We start from the raw sequence: 19,569 nt of genomic DNA, 5'->3' as shown, positions 1-19,569 counted from the left end.
GCCTCTCATAATTTTATAGGCTTCAATAAGGTCTCCCCGCAGCCTCCTCTGTTCCAAAGAAAACAGACCCAGCCTATCCAATCTTTCCTCATAGCTAAAATTCTCCACTCCAGGCAACATCCTCGTAAATCTCCTCTGTACCCTCTCTAGTGCAATCACATCTTTCTTGTAATGTGGTGACTAGAACTGCACGCAGTACTCTAGCTGTGGCCTAACTAGTGTTTTATACAGTTCAAGCATAACCTATCTGCTCTGGTATTCTATGCCTCAGCTAATAAAGGGAAATATTCTGTTTGCCTTCGTAACCACCTTATCTACCTGCACTGCTACCTTCAGGGATCTGTGGACCTACACTCCAAGGTCCCTTTGTTCCTCTTCACTTCAGTGTCCTACTATTTAATGTGTATTCTGTTGCCTTGTTAGCCCTCCCCAAATGCATTACCTCACACTTCTCTGGATTGAATTCCATTTGCCACTGTTCTGACCACCTGACCAGTTCATTGATATCTTCCTGCAGTCTGCAGCTTCCTTCTTCATTACCAACCACACAGCCAATTTGACGATTTTAGTGTCATCTGCAAACTTCTTAATCATAACCCCTACATTCAAGTCTGAATCATTGATATATTCCACAAAAAGCAAGGGACCTAGTAATGAGCCCTGCGGAACCCCACTGGAAACATGAGGCCCTCGTCTACAGAAACCTGCAGGTTAAGATCGCAGGAGGTGTGAAAGCATTGAGATCTGAGTGGGTCACGAACCTGCTCATTTTTAACTGTCCATCAGCCAGGTTTTCACTGGGCAGGTAGGGTTAAAATCGACCCCATTGTTCCAGTTTGTATGAGATATCTTGTAGAAGTTGCTGGGCCATTTTGATGTACTAGAGGATGGATAGGGTACAAGAAGGCCCAGTTGATGCTGCCAGGATCAGGCCATAGTGAATCCTGTACAGCAGGGCTACTGCATTAGTTTATCGGAAATACTCAGAGTTTAGAGTCTGGAATCGAAATGGATCTATAGTGTAGTGGGAAAAAATGGTACTTCCTGTGGCATTTGAGGTGGCAGAAATTGGTCAGTTTGAGTCTCCGTAATGATGAACTCTCTGTTTGAAAGCTATCCAGCGACCATACTGATATAAAGGCAGGTTGTACAGTAGAAGGAAATGTGTTAAATTCTCCTGTATAATGGGAAGATCAAGTAAATAACTTTATTATGAAAGGTTGGCCATGATATCGCTCCATAGAGGGAGTGCAACAAAGGTTCACCAGACTGATTTCTGGGATGGGGGGATTGTCCTATGCGGAAAGATTGAGTAGACTAGGCCTATATTCCCGAGAGTTTAGAAGATGAGAAGTGATCGCATTGAAACATACAAAATTCTTACAGGGCTTGAGAGGGTAGATACAGGGAGGATGTTTCCCCTGGCTGAGGAGTCTTGAACCAGGGGTCAAAATCTCAGAATAAGGGGTTAGCCATTTAGGACTGAGATGAGGAGACATTTCTTCACTCAGAGGGTGGTGAATCTTTGGAATTCTCTACCCCAGAGGGCTGTGGAGGCTCAGTCGTTGAATTTATTCAAGACAGAGTCAGATAGATTTTTGGATATTAAGGGAATCAAGGGATATGGGGGCAGTGCAGGCAAGTGGTTTTGAGTTAGAAGATCAACCATGATCTTACTGAATGATGAAGCAGGCTTGAGGGGCAAATGGCCTACTCCTGCTCCTATTTCTTCTGTTCTTATGTTATATTACCCACCCGCTAATTCGAATTGAAAAAAGCTGCTCCATCACTGTTCGCTTCTGAACTGGGCATAAGATGGCACTCTTGGAAAATGGACACATATAAGACCATCAAAGTTTGATGGCAGAGAGTGGTGACACTCAGATTGCACCAGTCTACTTGCATCAATGAAGGTGGATACTGATGTGGAAGGACACTGGTAGAGGATGATACGTGCACTTATTTAGATAAAATATATTGATGAAGACAAGTATTTATCAGTGCTGATAACTTCACTCAGTCCTCTCATGATAAAGGTGCCTGCAGAGTTATCTATTCGTTTAACATCAGCTAAACAGAAAAGAGCTGCTGTTTACATTACCCATCTGCAGTTAATAAAAAGTTGGATTCAGTCCCTGTCACCGGGACATGAACCGCAATACTAATTATAACCAGTCACACCCACTCCTCCCCTCAACCACTATCTTGTGACAGAGTATGTGGCTCTCGTATTGGACTGTTCAGCCACCAAAGAACTCACTTCAGGAGTGGAAGCAAGTCTTCCTCGATTCCGAGGGACTGCCTATGATGATGATGTATATCAGTGTCCATTTCTACTGTACTGACCCATCAAAATAACAGGCAAGTCACTTTAGCAGTATTGTGATGCTCCTTTGATCTACAGCCACAGAAGCCCAATAAATGTATAGCAGCGATAGGTTGATGTGCTCTTTTGCTGTTCCTCTGCTCGGCCAGTCCAGGTCGATGGTCGTGCTTCACCCGAGCTGCAATCCCTTTTATAAGCCGGCCCCAGCTGCTCTCGTTTCCCTGGACGCTTTGCTTCATGGCTCCAGTTTCGCCAGCTCTGCACTGCTGTGCTCTGGTGGTGCAGCGATGCTCTCGTCAAGCCCCACTGTCCTCCGTCCTTCCGTAGACCTAAATTGATTCTGCCGCTCAGCCAATCTTGCTCTGTTTGGATGTGAAGGTCCCATGATCGACATCTAGACTCTGGTTGTCAATTGAGTGGCCCAGATGTTTGCAGTGAATGCAACAGTGTAGCCGCCCCCCCCCCTCCCCCTTCCCCCTTTGCTCCTACCTGTCCTCTGACCAGATACAGCACACCTCTCTGACCTGCTTTCATATTTACATGATGCACGGGCATGGCTCAAAGGTCTGAAAGGCCTCCTTTGGTGCTGGAACTATTCTATGATTCCATGAAGTGAAAAGCAGTGTCTCAACTCATGCCAAAGGGAGCCTTTCCACCAGTTTGCTAATTTGAAATCATACAGTGCTGGCATGCAATCCTGCCACATGATTAATTGCATGCAAATTGTGCAGCAGTGCCCAAACTACAGATCCTGAGAAAGGTAATACCAGAGAAAGCTGCAGATATCCAATTAGTGCAGTTAAAACACACACATCCTAGGTTTATCCTTGGTGTATATAATGTTTCACCTCAATCGGTGTCACTAAATGCGTTAGTTGCAGTAAGAACAGGCATTGAAGATCAGGAAACATACGCTCAAAACCCTTAGCGACTGTCTATAAAACCCATGTAATCTGTAAATCTTTGGATTATATATATGTACACGGGCCACTTTAATGTATTTTGTAAAACTAGTTAAATGAGCCATGTGATTGTGACAGTTTGCTTAAAATGTTTAGAACATAATTATGGAATTAGTTCTTGAGTAACATTGGAGTAGATTTTAAAAAATTACATTTAAGAAAAATATGATCCAATATCGCCAGAAATTGTAGTCTGTAAAATATACATTTTTTTTCTTCCTTCAGCAATTTTATCTGCCAAATTTTTCCCCTGCTTTTTCAACCCACCCCTGAAGGTGCTGATGGCTCACTGGAGTACAAGTCAATGGGTACCTCTCCCATTATTCATGCCCGTGCCTCAGCAGGGAGAGTTGCCAAGCGACTTGGCCATTTGGCGTTATGGTGGGTTGCAGGTGGAAGGAGACGTTAACATCACAGCTGAATCCAATTCGTCCTTCCCCAATCTTCTCCTTCTTCTTCTTAGGCAGTCTCTCGGAGTTGAGGATGACTTGCTTCCACACTAATATGAGTTCTCAGGTGACTAATGAGGAACCTACGTCTCTGTCACAGGTGGGGCAGACGGTGGTTGGAGGGGCGGGCGGGTGGGATGCTTGGGTTGTCGTACTCTCCTTCCGTTGTTTGTGCTTGGCTTCCGCATGCTCCCGGCGAAGAGACTCGAAGTGTTCGGCGCCTTCCCGGATGCTTCTCCTCCACTTTGAGCGGTCTTGGGTCAGGGATTCCCAGGTGTCGGTGGGGCTGTTGCACTTCTTCAAGGAGGCTTCCACTCATTTACAGCAGGGGTTATTGAATAGATCAGGAGAAGGAATTCTGGCTGAATTTACCAGAGGTGTTGAGGCTAATAGAGTTCCCATCACTTCCCTAGCAGAGAGCAGCTGCGTCAGCACGTACGATGGTCAGAACTTGAACCCCTCCTGGGCTGTGTGGCTCAATTACTCATTGGATAAACGTGCATTAACCATTAAGAAGTTAAAGCTAATTTCTTACCGCTGTCTTTTCTCTCTTCAGAATGGAGCCATTGAGTGCAGGCGAGTTTCATGTCCTCCTCTATACTGCCCATCAGATTTTCGGCCAGTGTATAGAGTGGGAAAATGCTGCAAAGAATGTCGACGTAAGTAAGGAAACTGACACAACTTGTTATTTCACAATGTTTCACACTTGGTTTATCAAAATAGGCACAATTCTTTGATTTTTACATTCACTTCATTACAGTTTGTGAAAGAGACTCTAGTAATAAAGTTATTGCAGGTGCAACGTCCCGAATCCGGAACTCCGAAAACCGGAAGTGTCCGACTGGACATTTTGCAAATAGCTGATGGAGTCGTCCGGAATCTGGAATTATTGTCCGAAAATCGGACATTTTTGAGGCAAAACCCGAAATCGGGCACGGATTCGGTCGAGGATTCTGGATTTCAGACAAGAAAATCAAGTCTGAAATCGGTTATCCTCAACCGAATCCGTGTTGGATTTTGGGTTTTGCCGGATTTCGGACCTCACCGCTCAAAACCCGGCACGGATTCGGTCGAGCATTCTGGATTTCAGACTATTGATTTTCTTGTCCAAAATCTGGAAGAACCCAAAAACCGGCGCGGATTCGGTCCTGAGGATTCCGGATTTTGGATGTTGTCCCTGAATATAAAAAGGATTACAAGGTTCGAGGACTGCTAGTGTCCTGAAGCCTCCACTGTGAAAATGCAAAGTTTTGGGCAAGATGCTAAGCAGAGCATTTGCCTTCTGTCATTTTGTTTTGGTTCTGCGTTGTTTTGCTTTGGCTCCGCCTTCAATGAATTGCACGCTGCCCTCACACCACACACCACAACAAGATTGTTGTGAGGATCTTGTATTTTCGCAAGAGAATTTTGGCCGCTACATACGCTTCCTGTGTAACTGCCATTTTATGACCATTTTAATTGCTCATGCTATATTACGTTGGATGTTACATTGTTTCGGAGATGATAGTGGACATGTAGACAGCAAAACCAGACGCCCATAGGGAGGCTGAGGGGGCGTGGATATGGACACGAATGCCGGATATATTTTTAATGAAGTGGTGGAATTAGTGGCAACTGGAAATGATGGTGCTGTGGGATAGGAGAAGTAGCTACTCGGGAGGTGAAGGATATGAGAAGCAAAAGTGGCAGCATTATTTTGTTTGAGCGACAGCTGGGAAATTAAGGTAGTCAAACTAGCACCCTGGGGAACATTCAAATTTATTGGGTAAATGTGTACAGGAAAAAGGCCAGGACAACATTTGAGATTAACTACAGACTTGCAGGTTAATATGAGCAGACTTACTTTTCATTTCATGATGATATTAGAATCACAGAATGGTTGCAGCCCAGAAGGAGGCCATTCGGCCCATCGAGCCCATGCCGGCTCTCTGCAAGAGCACTTCAGCTAGTCCCATTCCCCTATCCTTTCCTTGTAGCCCCACAAATTTTTTCCTTCAGGTTTTTAGCCAAATTCCCTTTTGAAAGCCATGATTGAGTCTGCGTCCACGACCCTTTCAGGCAGCGCATTCCAGATCATAACCACTCGCTGTGTAAAAAAAGGTTTTCCTCATGAAGCCTTTGGTTCTTCTGCCAATCACCTTAAATCTGTGTTCTCTGGTTCTCGACCCTTCTGCCAATGGGAACAGTTTCCATCGATCTACTCTGTCTAGATCCATCATGATTTTGAACATCTGTATCAAATCTCCTCTCAACCTTCTCTGCTTCATGGAGAACCACCGCAGCTTCTCCAGTCTATCCATCTAACTGTAGTCCCTCATCCCTGGAACCATTCTCATGAAATTTTTCTGCACCCTCTCTAAGGCCTTTGCATCTTTCTTAAAGTCCGGTGCCCAGAATTGGACACAATACTCCAGTTGGGGCTGAACCAGTGTTTTATAAAGGTTCATCATAACTTCCTTGCTTTTGTACTCTATGCCTCTATTTATGAAGCTCCCGTTTGGTTTTTTATTCACTTTCTCAACCTGCCCTGCCACCTTCAACGATTTGTGCACATATACCCCCAGGTCTCTCTGTTCCTGCACCCGATAGTAGAAGAGGTACTATGGTGCCAATGGGGAACTTCAACTAGCCCAACAGAAAGTCCCAGTTGGGAAGAACGCTGACCTTGAGTATGCACACTCCCTGACTCAGTGCTTCAGAGAGCCTACAAGAGATTGATGGATCTCTTCTAGACTTGGTTCTTGGATGTGACCCGAACACTATTTAGGGAGTAGAAGTAGCTGAACTGATAGACAAGAGTGACTATAGTACTATAAATTGTGATCTAATTTAGTAAATAAAAATGCTCCAAATTGGATCAATGGGAAATTTAAAGGGAGATTAGCAAATACAAAACAAAAATTAAGATTGTAGGTAAAAGGGAGAGGGTGACTATTAGGCGGAGCATAAGATTGTACAAAAGCGAATCAAAAACAGATATCAGGATACTAAAGCAGAAGTGAGAGGGACACAGCAGCAGATGCAAAACATAATGCTAAAAAAAAATCTGCCAATACTACACGAGGTAGTGAGGAAGGAAGTTAAAACCTTTAGGGACCAATATACAGTGAAACAGGAGATTGTTAACATGTTAAATAACTACTGCTTGGAGGATTTTTTTAAATCTGGGAGGAAGCTAAAAATGAACCATCCAACATCAAACACATGTTATTTGTGCTCCATGATTTTGAAATTAGTGAAGCAGAGATGGGTTGAAGGGGGTGAAAATGAATAAATCCCTGAGGATAGTTGGGGCATAGATGCATTTACAGGGTACAAGAGGGAGAAAGGAATATGCAGGTAGGGGGAATTGAAATAGAGTGGGAGGTGTGTGTAGAGCATGAACATCAGTGTAGACCTGTTGGGCCGAATGACCTGTTTCTGTGCTGTTAATTCTATGTAAATGAACTATACCTCAGGGTACTTCAAGAAACAAGGGACTAGATTTGTGGAGTTAAGTTGGTGAAGACTGGGGAAGGAGCCAACAGACTGGTAATGGGCAAATGTATTCTTGTAGCAAGAATGGGTGACCAGAGTCATCCAATCTATCAACTGCAGATTCATTAGCCTGACCTTAGTAGTCATAAAACTAAAGGAGTCAATAATCAGAAAAACTAGAACAGTACCTGTATCAAAGTGACCGGTTAAATGACAGCCAAATTGACTTTACGAGGGATAAGTATTGCCTGACAAACTTCAGACTTTTTGAAGAGATGACATTTCAAACTGATGGGAAAGGTTGGATGGAGGGAGAGGTGAGGTTGGAAGTTATATGACACAAAGGAACTAGTTCAAAAAGGCCTTTGATAAAGTAATACATGGGAGACTACTTTACAAACTAAGTGAGCATAAGGGGTAAAGTAAGAACAGAGGAACAGGAGTAGGCCATTCAGTGCCTCGAGCCTGTTGTGCCATTCAGTGATCTGTGCCTCAATCCTATTTACTAACCGTTACTCTATATCCCTTGACAGTAACCACATATATGGCTTATTAGCTATCTAAAGGGAAGAAAGTAGCGGATAATTGGAAGAGAAACTAGGTCATTGTGGGGGAAAGTATTATTGGGGTTCCCCAGAAGTCGAACAGGGATCCCTTCAGGTCCTAGTGCCCATAAATGACCTTGAATTCCAATATTTCTGCAAAGCTAGTTAAATTCTTATGTCACCAGGTTATATACTGAGAAGGTAGACAATATCTTACAAAAGCTCATTCAATAGCATTTGTAGTTTGCAAATGAACTTCAGACAAATGTAAGGTGCTGCATGTAGGAAGTAATATGAATCATGAGTGCTCTGTGAAGTGAACGGAAAGCTGAAAGAGATTTCAGGTGTTGGTGAACTTTTGGCTTAGATTGCTTGAACAATATGAAGTGACAAAAAAGAAAGCAAGTAAGGCACCGGGTACTCTTGCCAAAGCAGATGAATTCAAATCTTCAGAGTCCATCCAGAGGTTGATCAGGCTTCACGTGGAACATCTGGTCTCTGTGACATAGGGTAGCCACCATACCCCAGAGTAATGATGCTGCTCCCTGGTATCTGAGAAACGAGCTCAGAGGACTGACATGATAAGCTAAAGGAGTTCTTCTCTCTTGAAAGGACATGCCTTGGAGGGGACATTATAGAGGTAAATAAGATCCTTTAATGGGTTAGAGAAAGTACGTCTTAAGCATTACTATCAAATATGTCTGGGCAGCAGGAGGAAAAGACATTCAGGCTGTGAAGTGCAAATTTAGGACAGATGTCGAGAAGTATTTCTTCATTTAAATGCAAGTGTGAGAGCAGATGGGCTGAAGGGCCGCCACCTTTTCAAAATCTTTCCATATTTAGTGCGCGATCCCATAAGTATGGAAATCCTAATAGAGATGGGAGCACTGAAATCCCAGGATGTTGTGTTCTCATTTGGCTCTTACTGATACTGGCATTAAGCATCAACAGTAATGTATAATTAAGAACTGAAAACTCCAAATTGGTGCGAGATTTGCCATCTCCTATTTACTGTCAGAAATATGTTATTGCTGATGTTGACCTGTGTCTTAGAAACCCCAATAGAAAAATATAGCCCAAAGCAATTTATTTTTCTCTGAAAGCAAATTTGCATTAAGTGCTTCCAAGGGTTGTAATACTGATCTTTTCCCCTTCCTGAGGTGGTTACGATTAGATCTATTGTACGCGAATAGTGGGGAATACAAAATGAACTCAAAACATTCTGTTATACTTCTGATATATATTTTAAAGGTAAACACAGCTTACAATTGGTCACTGTTATTGGTTAATTGGACAAATTGTTGGTGACTTGTGAAAGTATTGTTTAATATATATAGTTTGTAGTTTCTTTGATAGTTTCATATATTGTGTCTATAATAATAATTTCAGGCTTGCACACCAAGAGAAAATTAGCTTGCAGATTTCCCTCTAAGAGGGGAATGTAAAATACTGTTTTCTTGCAGCTTTAATAGCTCATAGTCGTTTCTGACCTCTTTCAAAATAAAGTTTAAAAGTTAGTAAATAAAGTCATGCTGCAGTCGTGATGGGATCATTCCTGGCTGTTGTTGCGGTGCCCGAAAAATAGCAGCAACCTTATGTGTTGGTGTGGGAGAATCAGAAGACGTTGATGTACTAGGCTGATTATTTTGAAGTCAAATTCAATTACCATCCTCTCATTTCAGTTCCCATTCAGATTAAGCTTAGCTCAGTCAGAAAGTTGCACGTTTAAGTCCCTCTCCACAACTTACATAAGAACATAAGAAATAGGAGCAGGAGTAGGCCATTAGGCCCCTCAAGCATGCTCCGCCATTTATTAAAATCATGGCTGATCTTATCATGGACTCAGCGCCACTTCCCTGCCCGCTCCCTATAACCCTTTATTCCCTTATCGCTCAAAAATCTGTCTATCTCTGTCTTAAATGTATTCAATGACCCAGCCTCCACAGCTCTCTGGGTCAGAGAATTCCACAGATTTACAACCCTCTGAGAGAAGAAATTCCTCCTCATCTCAGTTTTAAATGGGCGATCCCTTATTCTGAGACTATGTCCCTTAGTTTTAGTTTCCGTATGAGTGGAAACATCCTCTCTGCATCCACCTTGTCATGTCCCCTCATTATCTTATATGTTTTGATAAGATCACTTCTCATTCTTCAAAATTCCAATGAGTATAAGCCATGCTACTCAACCTATCTTAATAAGTCAACCCCCTCATCTCCGGAATCAACTGAGTGAACCTTCTTTGAACAGCCTCCAATGCAAGTATATCCTTCCTCAAATACGGAGACCAAAACTGTACGCAGTACTCTAGGTGTGGCCACACCAATACCCTGTACAGTTATAGCAGGACTTCTCTGCTTTTATACTCTATCCCTCTTGCAATAAAGACCAATATTCCATTTGCCTTCCTGATTACTTGCTGCATCTGCATACTAACTTTTTGTGTTTCATGCACAAGGACCCCCAGGTCCCTGTGTATTGCAGCACTTTGCAATTTTTCTCAATTTAAATTATAATTTGCTTTCTACTTTTTCTGCCAAAGTGGATAATCTCACATTTTACCACATTATATTCCATCTGCCAAATTTTTGCCCACTCACTTAGCCTGTCTATATCCCTTTACAGATTTTTTGTGTCCTTACAATTTGCTTTCCCACCCATCTTTGTATCATCAGCAAACTTGGCTACATTCACTCGGTCCCTTCATCCAAGTCATTAATATAGATTGTAAATAGTTGAGGCCCCAGCACCAATCTCTGCGGCACTCCACTGGTTATTGTTTGCCAACCGGAAAATGACCCATTTATCCCGACTCTCTGTTTGCTGTTACTTAGCCAATCCTCAATGCATGCTAATCTATTACTCCCAACCCCCTAAACTTTTATCTTGTACAGTAACCTTTTATGTGGCACCTTATTGAATGCCTTCTGGAAATCCAAATACACTACATCCACCCTGCTAAGAACTCCAGAAAATTTGTCAAACATGATTTGCCTTTTATAAAACCATGCTGACTCTGCTTGATTGAATTATGCTTTTTCAAATGTCCTACTACTGCTTCCTTAATAATGGACTCCAGCATTTTCCCAACGACAGATGTTACGTTAACGGGTCTGTAGTTTCCTGCTTTCTGTCTGCCTCCTTTTTTAAATAGGCATTACATTTGCAGTTTTCAAATCAGCTGGGACCGTCCCAGAATCCAGGGAATTTTGAAACTTGAGCATATAGTCCAGACTGACACTTTAGTGTAGTACTGAGTGAATGCTTTATTGTCAGAGGTGCTATCTTTTGGATGAGACATCCAATTGAGGCCCTTTTTGCCTGTTGACGTGGACATAAAGGGGCCGAAATTGCCCCTTTCTGTAAAGGCCCGTTAGCGAGGCGCTAATGGGGCAATAAGGACTTTTCACCCGGGGACAGGCGGCGGAAGCAACCCTGGCGGAATTGTCTCCGGGATTGCAGTGGAGAAAAGGGGTTTGCGCTGTGCTGCTTACTTTTCACCCTGGCTGGCGGCGCACATGGCGATGACATCTTTGACGTGCGAGTCAACCCCCTTTCGCCCCGCATGAGTAATTGCCCCGCGGGAGCGAGTGTGGATGCGGGGCGATGCCACCGACAGCTTTGCGGGTTGCAAAGCTGCAGTGGCTGGGGCGCCCCGTCCACCGTTGTCTCGCGCCGCGGCCAGCATCTTTTATTTTTGTCGCCCGATTTTGAAGATGCTGGTCTGGCTGGGCTGCCAATGGGCAGCCCGGCACCCCCTTTCGGGTGCAGGGCCATTGGCTTGGTTGAAACCCTCTCTGTTGTGGCGTGACAGCGCCCGGCTCCCACCTCCCTTCTGGCCCGAGAGCACCTGGCTGATTTTTTTAAGTTAAAGTGCACAATTCCGGGGCTCTTGTGTCCGCCTATCGTCGGTGAAAAAAAAAAATCACTTAATTTAAATTAAGCACCCCAAACCGAGCACGGGGCAATTTCACCCCAAAAAGATCTCATGGCACTACTTGAAGAAATGCTCTCCCTGTGCACTGCTGTTGGCGGGACCCTGTGTGAAAATTAGCGACCGCATTTTCGTATGTAACATTAGTAATTGATTGGCTCTGAAGCATGCTCGGATGTTCTGAGGAGATGAAAGGCACTATTTAAATGTAACTTCTTTCTTTTACTTCCTCTTTCTTTTTATTTCTTGTTTCTGTTTCTGTCTCTGTCTTTCTCCCCTTCATTTCTCTTTCTTACATATGTCCATCATTTAACTTTCCATTTGTCTATTTGATTAAGGTGAGCAGGTAGTACTGATTGCTCCGATCTGAGAACAACTTTCATCGCACTCCATTTCAACAGTTCCATCAAAACTATTATCAATATTTTATCTAATTCACCTGTCTTCCCACATGCACTGAGGGTGTACATGCAAAAAGCCTCACCGTATTCATCACCAGTCTAGTTCCAGTTGAATTCTGAACGTATAACTATTGATTTTTTTAACTCTTAGATTGACAGCAGATCCAGGTAAATTCCAAGCCCCCTGGGCCAGCCCAATATTGCTGGTTTGTATTGCTCACCCTGTGATACTGGAACAAATACTAATATTACAGCAACAAACATCAGCAGGAGCTTTATTTTTGTATTCCTGAACTGTACATTTAAAATACAATTCCGACCACTTTTTCTGCTAGTTTTCCCCTTTGACCTGCTCCTGCAGGTGTTGACTCCTTGTTGATTTAATGGCGTTTTGATGGGGTGCATAAGAAAAGACTATTTCCTCTGTTTTGGAAATAAATGATGAGGGGTCAACAATTTAAAATTGTTATTTTTAAGTGTCAGTCATGGGTCAGAAGGTTGTGGGTTCAAGTCCCACTCCTGCAACTTGGGCACAAAATCTAGGCTGACACTTCAGTGCAGTACTGAGGGAGTGCTGCACTGCCGGAGGTGCCGTCTTTCGAATAAGACATTAAACCGAGGCCCCGTCTGGCCTCTCAGGTGAACGTAAAAGATCCCATGGCACTATTTCAATGAAGAGCAGGGGCGTTATCCCCAATGTCCTGGCCAATAGTTATCCCTCAATCATCACCAAAACACATGATCTGCTCATTATCACATTGATGTTTGTGGGAGCTTGCTGTGCAGAAATTGGCTGCTGCATTTCCTACATTACAACAGTGACTACACTTCAAAACTACTTTGTTGGCTGTAAAATGCTTTGGGACATCCTGTGGTCGTGAAAGGTGCTGTCGAAATGCAAGGTTTTTTTTGATTGAGGAGGGAGGTTTGAAGAATATTTTTAGTAAGTTGCTAAGCTCATGGAATGCTTTATCACAGGGAGTGGTTAAGGCAGAGACCATTTTATCTTTTAAAGGGAGAGTGGATAACCACTTGAAGCACATGATGATGGGCTTTGGAGAAGAGAACTAGTCTGTGGTATTAGTTTTATATTGCTTCAGTAAAGAGGCAGTACAGTCATGAGGGGCTGAATGGCTTCATTCTGGGCTGTAAATGTCTATGGTGCCCTTCCGTATCTGGCCAAGTGGCTATTTGCTCACTCGAGCCTTGACGGTCAGTATCAGTAGTCTGTTTGACCCATTGGATGGTGGTGATATCACAGCAAGTCCAACCCTGCCCTCACACATACTCTTCCATCAGGGGCAGCTGAATAGGAATCAGAAGCCGGGCATCAGAACAGGGATCAGGAGCAAGACCTTTACTTCTCTGCCCTCCATTTACCCCATAGGTGATGAAGCTAAATGTACAAACCCCATCTTCATCCTAGCTGGCATTAAATAAAAAAGAAAAAGAAAGACTTGCATTTATATAACGCCTTTCATGACCATGGACGCTGTGAAGCTCTTTACAGCCAATGAAGTACTTGTGGAGTGTAGTCACTGTTGTAATGTGGGAAACGCAATGTGATAATGACCAGATAATCTGTATTCGTTACATTGATTGAGGGATAAATATTGGCCAGGACACCGGGAATAACTCCCCTGCTCTTCTTCGAAATAGTGCCATTAGACTCGGCAGACGGGACCTCGGTTTAACGTCTCATCCGAAAGACGGCACCTCCGACAGTGCAGCACTCCCTCAGCACTGCACTGGATTGTCAGCCAAGATTTAAGTGCTCAGGTTCCTGGAGTGGGACTTGAACCCACAACCTTCCGATAACGCAACACAGAACAGGGAGTGAACCTGGGACCTTCCTGGCTTGTAGATTGCTCTTGAAGGGGTCTGGTTTCTCACTTGTGTACCTTAGATAAGCGACCATTATTCATATGCATGTCAAGTGTCAACAGGCTATTCACCTATGGAGGATGAGAGGCATAGCTGAACTCAATCATGTCCTCACTTGACATGATGGCCGGGATTTTCCTGTTTCCCACTCTTCCGGGGGGAGAGACCCGGTAGAACGCGGGAAACCCGGCAATCCGGGTTTCCCGGCACACTGGAGGTTTAACTGCACAGCATGCATGTGACATAATGGATGGCTTCAGGTCGGGTGGAGAATGCTGGCCGCAGCAACAGGCAAGTGCTGAGTCCAGGTGGGATGGGGTGTCACGATCCCCGACCCTGGGGGAGTTCAATCCCGGGGCAGGGAGGTCCGATTCCCGACCCCAGGGCTGAGTTGCGATCCCGGGGGTGGTCCGATTCCCGACCTGGGAGTGTTGGTGGGGGGGGGGGGGCGGGTTGCGATCGCTGGGGGGCGAGGGGGGGAGGGGGGGCTGGTGGGGATATCTGTTCTACCACCAGAGGCTTCAGGCCTCATTATATTATTTAAAATGCCAACCCACATCCTGGTAGTGGGTTGGCTGCCCCCAGTCCTGCCTGAGTTAAAGGTGAAAGTGGGCCTGTTGGGGTTGGGTTTTAGATTTTTACAACTTTCACTTCCCCCTGCCTCCAACTCACCCGTTTTTATCATGTTCCAATACTGTCAGAAGGGGGCACTGGATAGTGATCAGGAATGGAAATCCCGGCTGATATTCCTCTTCCCAAACCCTGGGATGCCGTGGCCTGTTGTAAAATCCTCCACTGCTGTCCCAACCGCAATCAGCTAACTCGGCACGTACTGGGCTTCAAACCTGGGACTTTCCTGCTCTGTATCACTCAGTGTCAGAAACTGGAATGCAAAGAACATAAGAACATTAGAACATAAGAATTAGGAACAGGAGTAGGTCATCTAGCCCCTCGAGCCTGCTCCGCCATTCAACAAGATCATGGCTGATCTGGCCGTGGACTCAGCTCCACTTACCCGCCCGCTCCCCGTAACCCTTAATTCCCTTATTGGTTAAAAATCTATCTATCTGTGATTTGAATACATTCAATGAGCTAGCCTCAACTGCTTCCTTGGGCAGAGAATTCCACAGATTCACAACCCTCTGGGAGAAGAAATTCCTTCTCAACTCGGTTTTAAATTGGCTCCCCCGTATTTTGAGGCTGTGCCCCCTTGTTCTAGTCTCCCCGACCAGTGGAAACAACCTCTCTGCCTCTATCTTGTCTATCCCTTTCATTATTTTAAATGTTTCTATAAGATCACCCCTCATCTTTCTGAACTCCAACGAGTAAAGACCCAGTCTACTCAATCTATCATCATAAGGTAGCCCCCTCATCTCCGGAATCAGCCTAGTGAATCATCTCTGTACTCCCTCCAAAGCTAGTATATCCTTCCTTAAGTAAGGTGACCAAAACTGCACGCAGTACTCCAGGTGCGGCCTCACCAATACCCTGTACAGTTGCAGCAGGACCTCCCTGCTTTTGTACTCCATCCCTCTCACAATGAAGGCCAACATTCCATTTGCCTTCCTGATTACCTGCTGCACCTGCAAACTAACTTTTTGGGATTCATGCACAAGGACCCCCAGGTGTTGTAATTTCTTCCCATTCAAATAATATTCCCTTTTACTGTATTTTTTTCCAAGGTGGATGACCTCACATTTTCCGACATTGTATTCCATCTGCCAAACCTTAGCCCATTCGCTTAACCTATCTAAATTTCTTTGCAGCTTCTCTGTGTCCTCTACGCAACCCGCTTTTCCACTAATCTTTGTGTCATCTGCAAATTTTGTTACACTACACTCTGTCCCCTCTTCCAGGTCATCTATGTATATTGTAAACAGTTGTGGTCCCAGCACCGATCCCTGTGGCACACCACTAACCACCGATTTCCAACCCAAAAAGGACCCATTTATCCCGACTCTCTGCTTTCTGTTCGCCAGCCAATTCTCGATCCATGCTAATACATTGCCTCTGACTCCACGTACCTTTATCTTCTGCAGTAACCTTTTGTGTGGCACCTTATCGAATGCCTTTTGGAAATCTAAATACACCACATCCATCGGTACACCTCTATCCACCATGCTCGTTATATCCTCAAAGAATTACAGTAAATTAGTTAAACATGATTTCCCCTTCATGAATCCATGTTGCGTCTGCTTGATTGCACTATTCCTATCTCGATGTCCCGCTATTTCTTCCTTCATGATAGCTTCAAGCATTTTCCTCACTGCAGATGTTAAACTAACCGGCCTATAGTTACCTGCCTTTTGTCTGCCCCCTTTTTTAAACAGAGGCGTTATATTAGCTGCTTTCCAATCCGATAGTACCTCCCCAGAGTCCAGAGAATTTTGGTCGATTATAACGAATGCATCTGCTATAACTTCCGCCATCTGTTTTAATACCCTGGGATGCATTTCATCAGGACCAGGGGACTTGTCTACCTTGAGTCCCATTAGCCTGTCCAACACTACCCCCCTAGTGATAGTGATTATCTCAAGGTCCTTCCTTCCCACATTCCCGTGACCAGCAATTTTTGGCATGGTTTTTGTGTCTTCCACTGTGAAAACCGAAGCAAAATAATTGTTTAAGGTCTCAGCCATTTCCACATTTCCCATTATTAAATCCCCCTTCTCATCTTCTAAGGGACCAACATTTACTTTAGTCACTCTTTTCGGTTTTATATATTGGTAAAAGCCATTGGAAGAGGCATTAAAATACAAAATTACATTTAAAATTATTCATTTGGCTTTCTACCTGCATATCTATGGTTCATTTTGGAGGAGGAACCAAAATTAAAAGTATTGGTTTGTGAATGCCTGATAAATGGCTCCAAAGGTATTTTTCAGGCAATCAAGGAGATTGACATGACCATCTCATGCAACCAGATCAGTCCTTGACATGATTTTCCTGCTGTTAAAATCGAGATCTATGTCATTTGGCAAGTTGTCTTGTCAGCAGCTCTGTCACTATGATCCCCTCCAGTTTGGCTTTGTTGGGACTGGGACATGATTGCAGTATGAGTTAAATGTCCAGTAATATGAGTATGCCCTAATTAATTGAAAAGAGCCTGAAGACTGAAAGCTACACCGCCCATCCTCTCGGCTTTGTACACCAACATAGATCTCAATAGTCACAATAGGGCTTTTGATGAGGAGGGAAGGATAGAAACAGGACGAATTGATTCTAATTCCCTTACTTGGCTCTGTCTGCTGTGCAGTTTTATTGGATTTAAAAATTGCATAATTATTGCTTTTCAAGTGCAATCATTCTAAGAGAAAAAGAAAGGCAGTATAATGTGCGATATGTGGATTTAATCCATTGTAATTTACCCACTGGAGAGAAACAATTGCAGTTTCTTGTAATGAAGCCAATATTTTCTGGTTATGCACTTCATTCTGTTTAAAGGAGCTGTAATTTTCAATGCGGTCTCTGTTTGATAGGCTGGTAACTGTAGATACAATCGAGTATTGAAGTGGGAGTGAAACTGGAAGGAATGTCCCAAGAGTGTTTTTTGCAGAATTGACAACTTCTGCAAGCAGAATATCCAATGTCACATTCTTGTACAAGTCCTGCATTATCAAATGTATAGCTTATTGTGAAAACTCATTTTTTTTTGTGTCTGTGTAGCACAGTTATAATGTAGCAAAAGCTGTCGTCGGTGGGAGGAGCACATTGAGTGGAATATGCTGTTTGTGTCACGTGGCAGCATGTTGTGGGGAGTTGGTCATGCAGCAAGAAGATGTCTGCATTATTGTGCAAAACCTAATAATGGATGGGTCACCGCTCTGACCAGGAATTGTACAGAAAGATCGCCAACTCCTGCCCTTCCACCCAACCCATCGTTCTTATAAATCTATAGGTTTTCATTAGACTGCACAGGGAATGAAACAGCCTCTGAACAAATGGGGCTCTCACATGAATGTTTCTATTAACCTTGTGTCCATTGACTGACATGTACCCTACCGGCAGTACTGCTTTTCTGAGCTATTGCTTGGGTTTTTCAAAAAGGGAAATGCTATATTTAGAGCTTTCTATTGTCATATCCTTTACAAATGGGGACTGTTTTTCTTTCCCTTCAGAAAATCAGTCGCTCATGTCTTATTAACTGCTAATGAGCACTTCAGTCTGTTACAGCTACATTTTGGGTATCATCCAACTTTGCTGTAACACCAACTGTTGTGTGTGTTATAATGAGATGTATGCTTTACTGCTTTGTTCTTTGTGGCAAACTGTGTCACATTTGTGAAATATCAAACCTTTGATTCCCATTTATAATTAGAAACCTCAAGAATGTGAAGTATTTGGAATAAACTTGGACGAATCTCTTGCTCGGTCTTGTTTCCTCAAAATTCTCCAAATGCAAATATTTCCAGCGGTATGCAGGCCAACGGCTCTGCTGTCCAACCAATGCTGATAGCTATGTTGTCTTCTGCCTGTGCACGAGTGGTCTTCGTAGCTGAACTACACTACGGTGAAACTACGGTGAACCAAAGCTTTAAAAAGATCTATGCACTCAGATGTTTTATTTTTACATATTTTTAACTGTGCAATTATTGAAGACTTGGACTGAAGATTGGAAAATTACTTGAAAGACCATTGGAGTGGTGTTGCTGTTGAGCGAGTGCTTGTGCCATCGAGCGGGGCACTCGTGCCATTGAGCGGGTTACATGCCGTTTTGCGGAGCACTCGTGCTGTTGAGCAGAGTAAGTCCATTGAGTGGTGAGATTTGCGCATGACCATGCTCGTTATCTCCCATTGCCCAGAGCTCTCTATTTTATCACCATTGTATGATGTGATGATGAGTATAGTGCCAGGCACTTCCCTTCAGGAAAAGAAGGAGAATTTAAGGAAAAATCTTAACCCTACAGATTAAAAAGGTTTTGTGTTCGATTCCTTGTCTGCATTGAGTTAGTTGATCTCAGCCAGACACCAATTGGAGCACTAAAATTCTTTGGAGCACTGTTTATCATCTAGATGGTTTTAGAACAGAATTGGCAGAAGAGAAGGGGAAAATAAATCAGTCACGGTAGAAACATTACAATTTTTAGGAACAGATAAAGACATTTTGGCCGAAAAAGATTTGTTTTTTTTATAGATCAGTTCCACCTACCCACCTTCCTATTAAATCTGTCAATCCCCTTTCTCTTCAGAAATGTATGAATAAACCCATTTATATTGTCAGCTTCAATGATCCTTTCCTGATAATCTTTTCCACAGGATTCTAGTATTGGTTGCTATCTGGTGATGGTAGAATGAGTTACTCTCCCAGGAGAAAAGAAAGTTGCACAGTTTACAAATTGGGACCTATTCAATGTTCTATGTTGTTGTATAATAGTAACAATTGGATTATTCTTAGGATTAAATTCTCGGACATTGGATTTAAAAAGAAACGGAGCTGTCTAAAAATAGCATAGAATGTAAATTGAAAGATAGGAGCCAAGGCATCATAGTGTTAAACAAAATTGTTACAACTGAGAGTTTCAATATGGATTCTTAATGATTTTGTTGCTACAGTTGTGTCTTGATAAATACCCAGTTCAATCAAGTACCTTGTT

At 43.4% G+C, this 19,569-nt stretch overlaps 1 protein-coding gene across 1 annotated transcript in view; it reads left to right on the top strand.

The window, feature by feature from the left end:
* The window catches only part of LOC139280163 (protein kinase C-binding protein NELL1-like), a 1,006,941-nt gene that overhangs the window by 182,717 nt on the left and 804,655 nt on the right, over window positions 1–19,569 (top strand). The window contains exon 9 of the mRNA XM_070899716.1: window positions 4,294–4,396. Coding sequence (XP_070755817.1) covers window positions 4,294–4,396 — 103 coding nt within the window. The remainder of the gene's footprint in view (window positions 1–4,293; window positions 4,397–19,569) is intronic.

This window comes from Pristiophorus japonicus, chromosome 14 (assembly GCF_044704955.1).
Source record: "Pristiophorus japonicus isolate sPriJap1 chromosome 14, sPriJap1.hap1, whole genome shotgun sequence".
In the NCBI taxonomy this organism is placed as follows: domain Eukaryota; kingdom Metazoa; phylum Chordata; class Chondrichthyes; family Pristiophoridae; genus Pristiophorus; species Pristiophorus japonicus.
The sequence above is the reverse complement of the archived record's forward strand: the minus strand, read 5'-3'. Positions and strand labels throughout refer to the sequence as shown.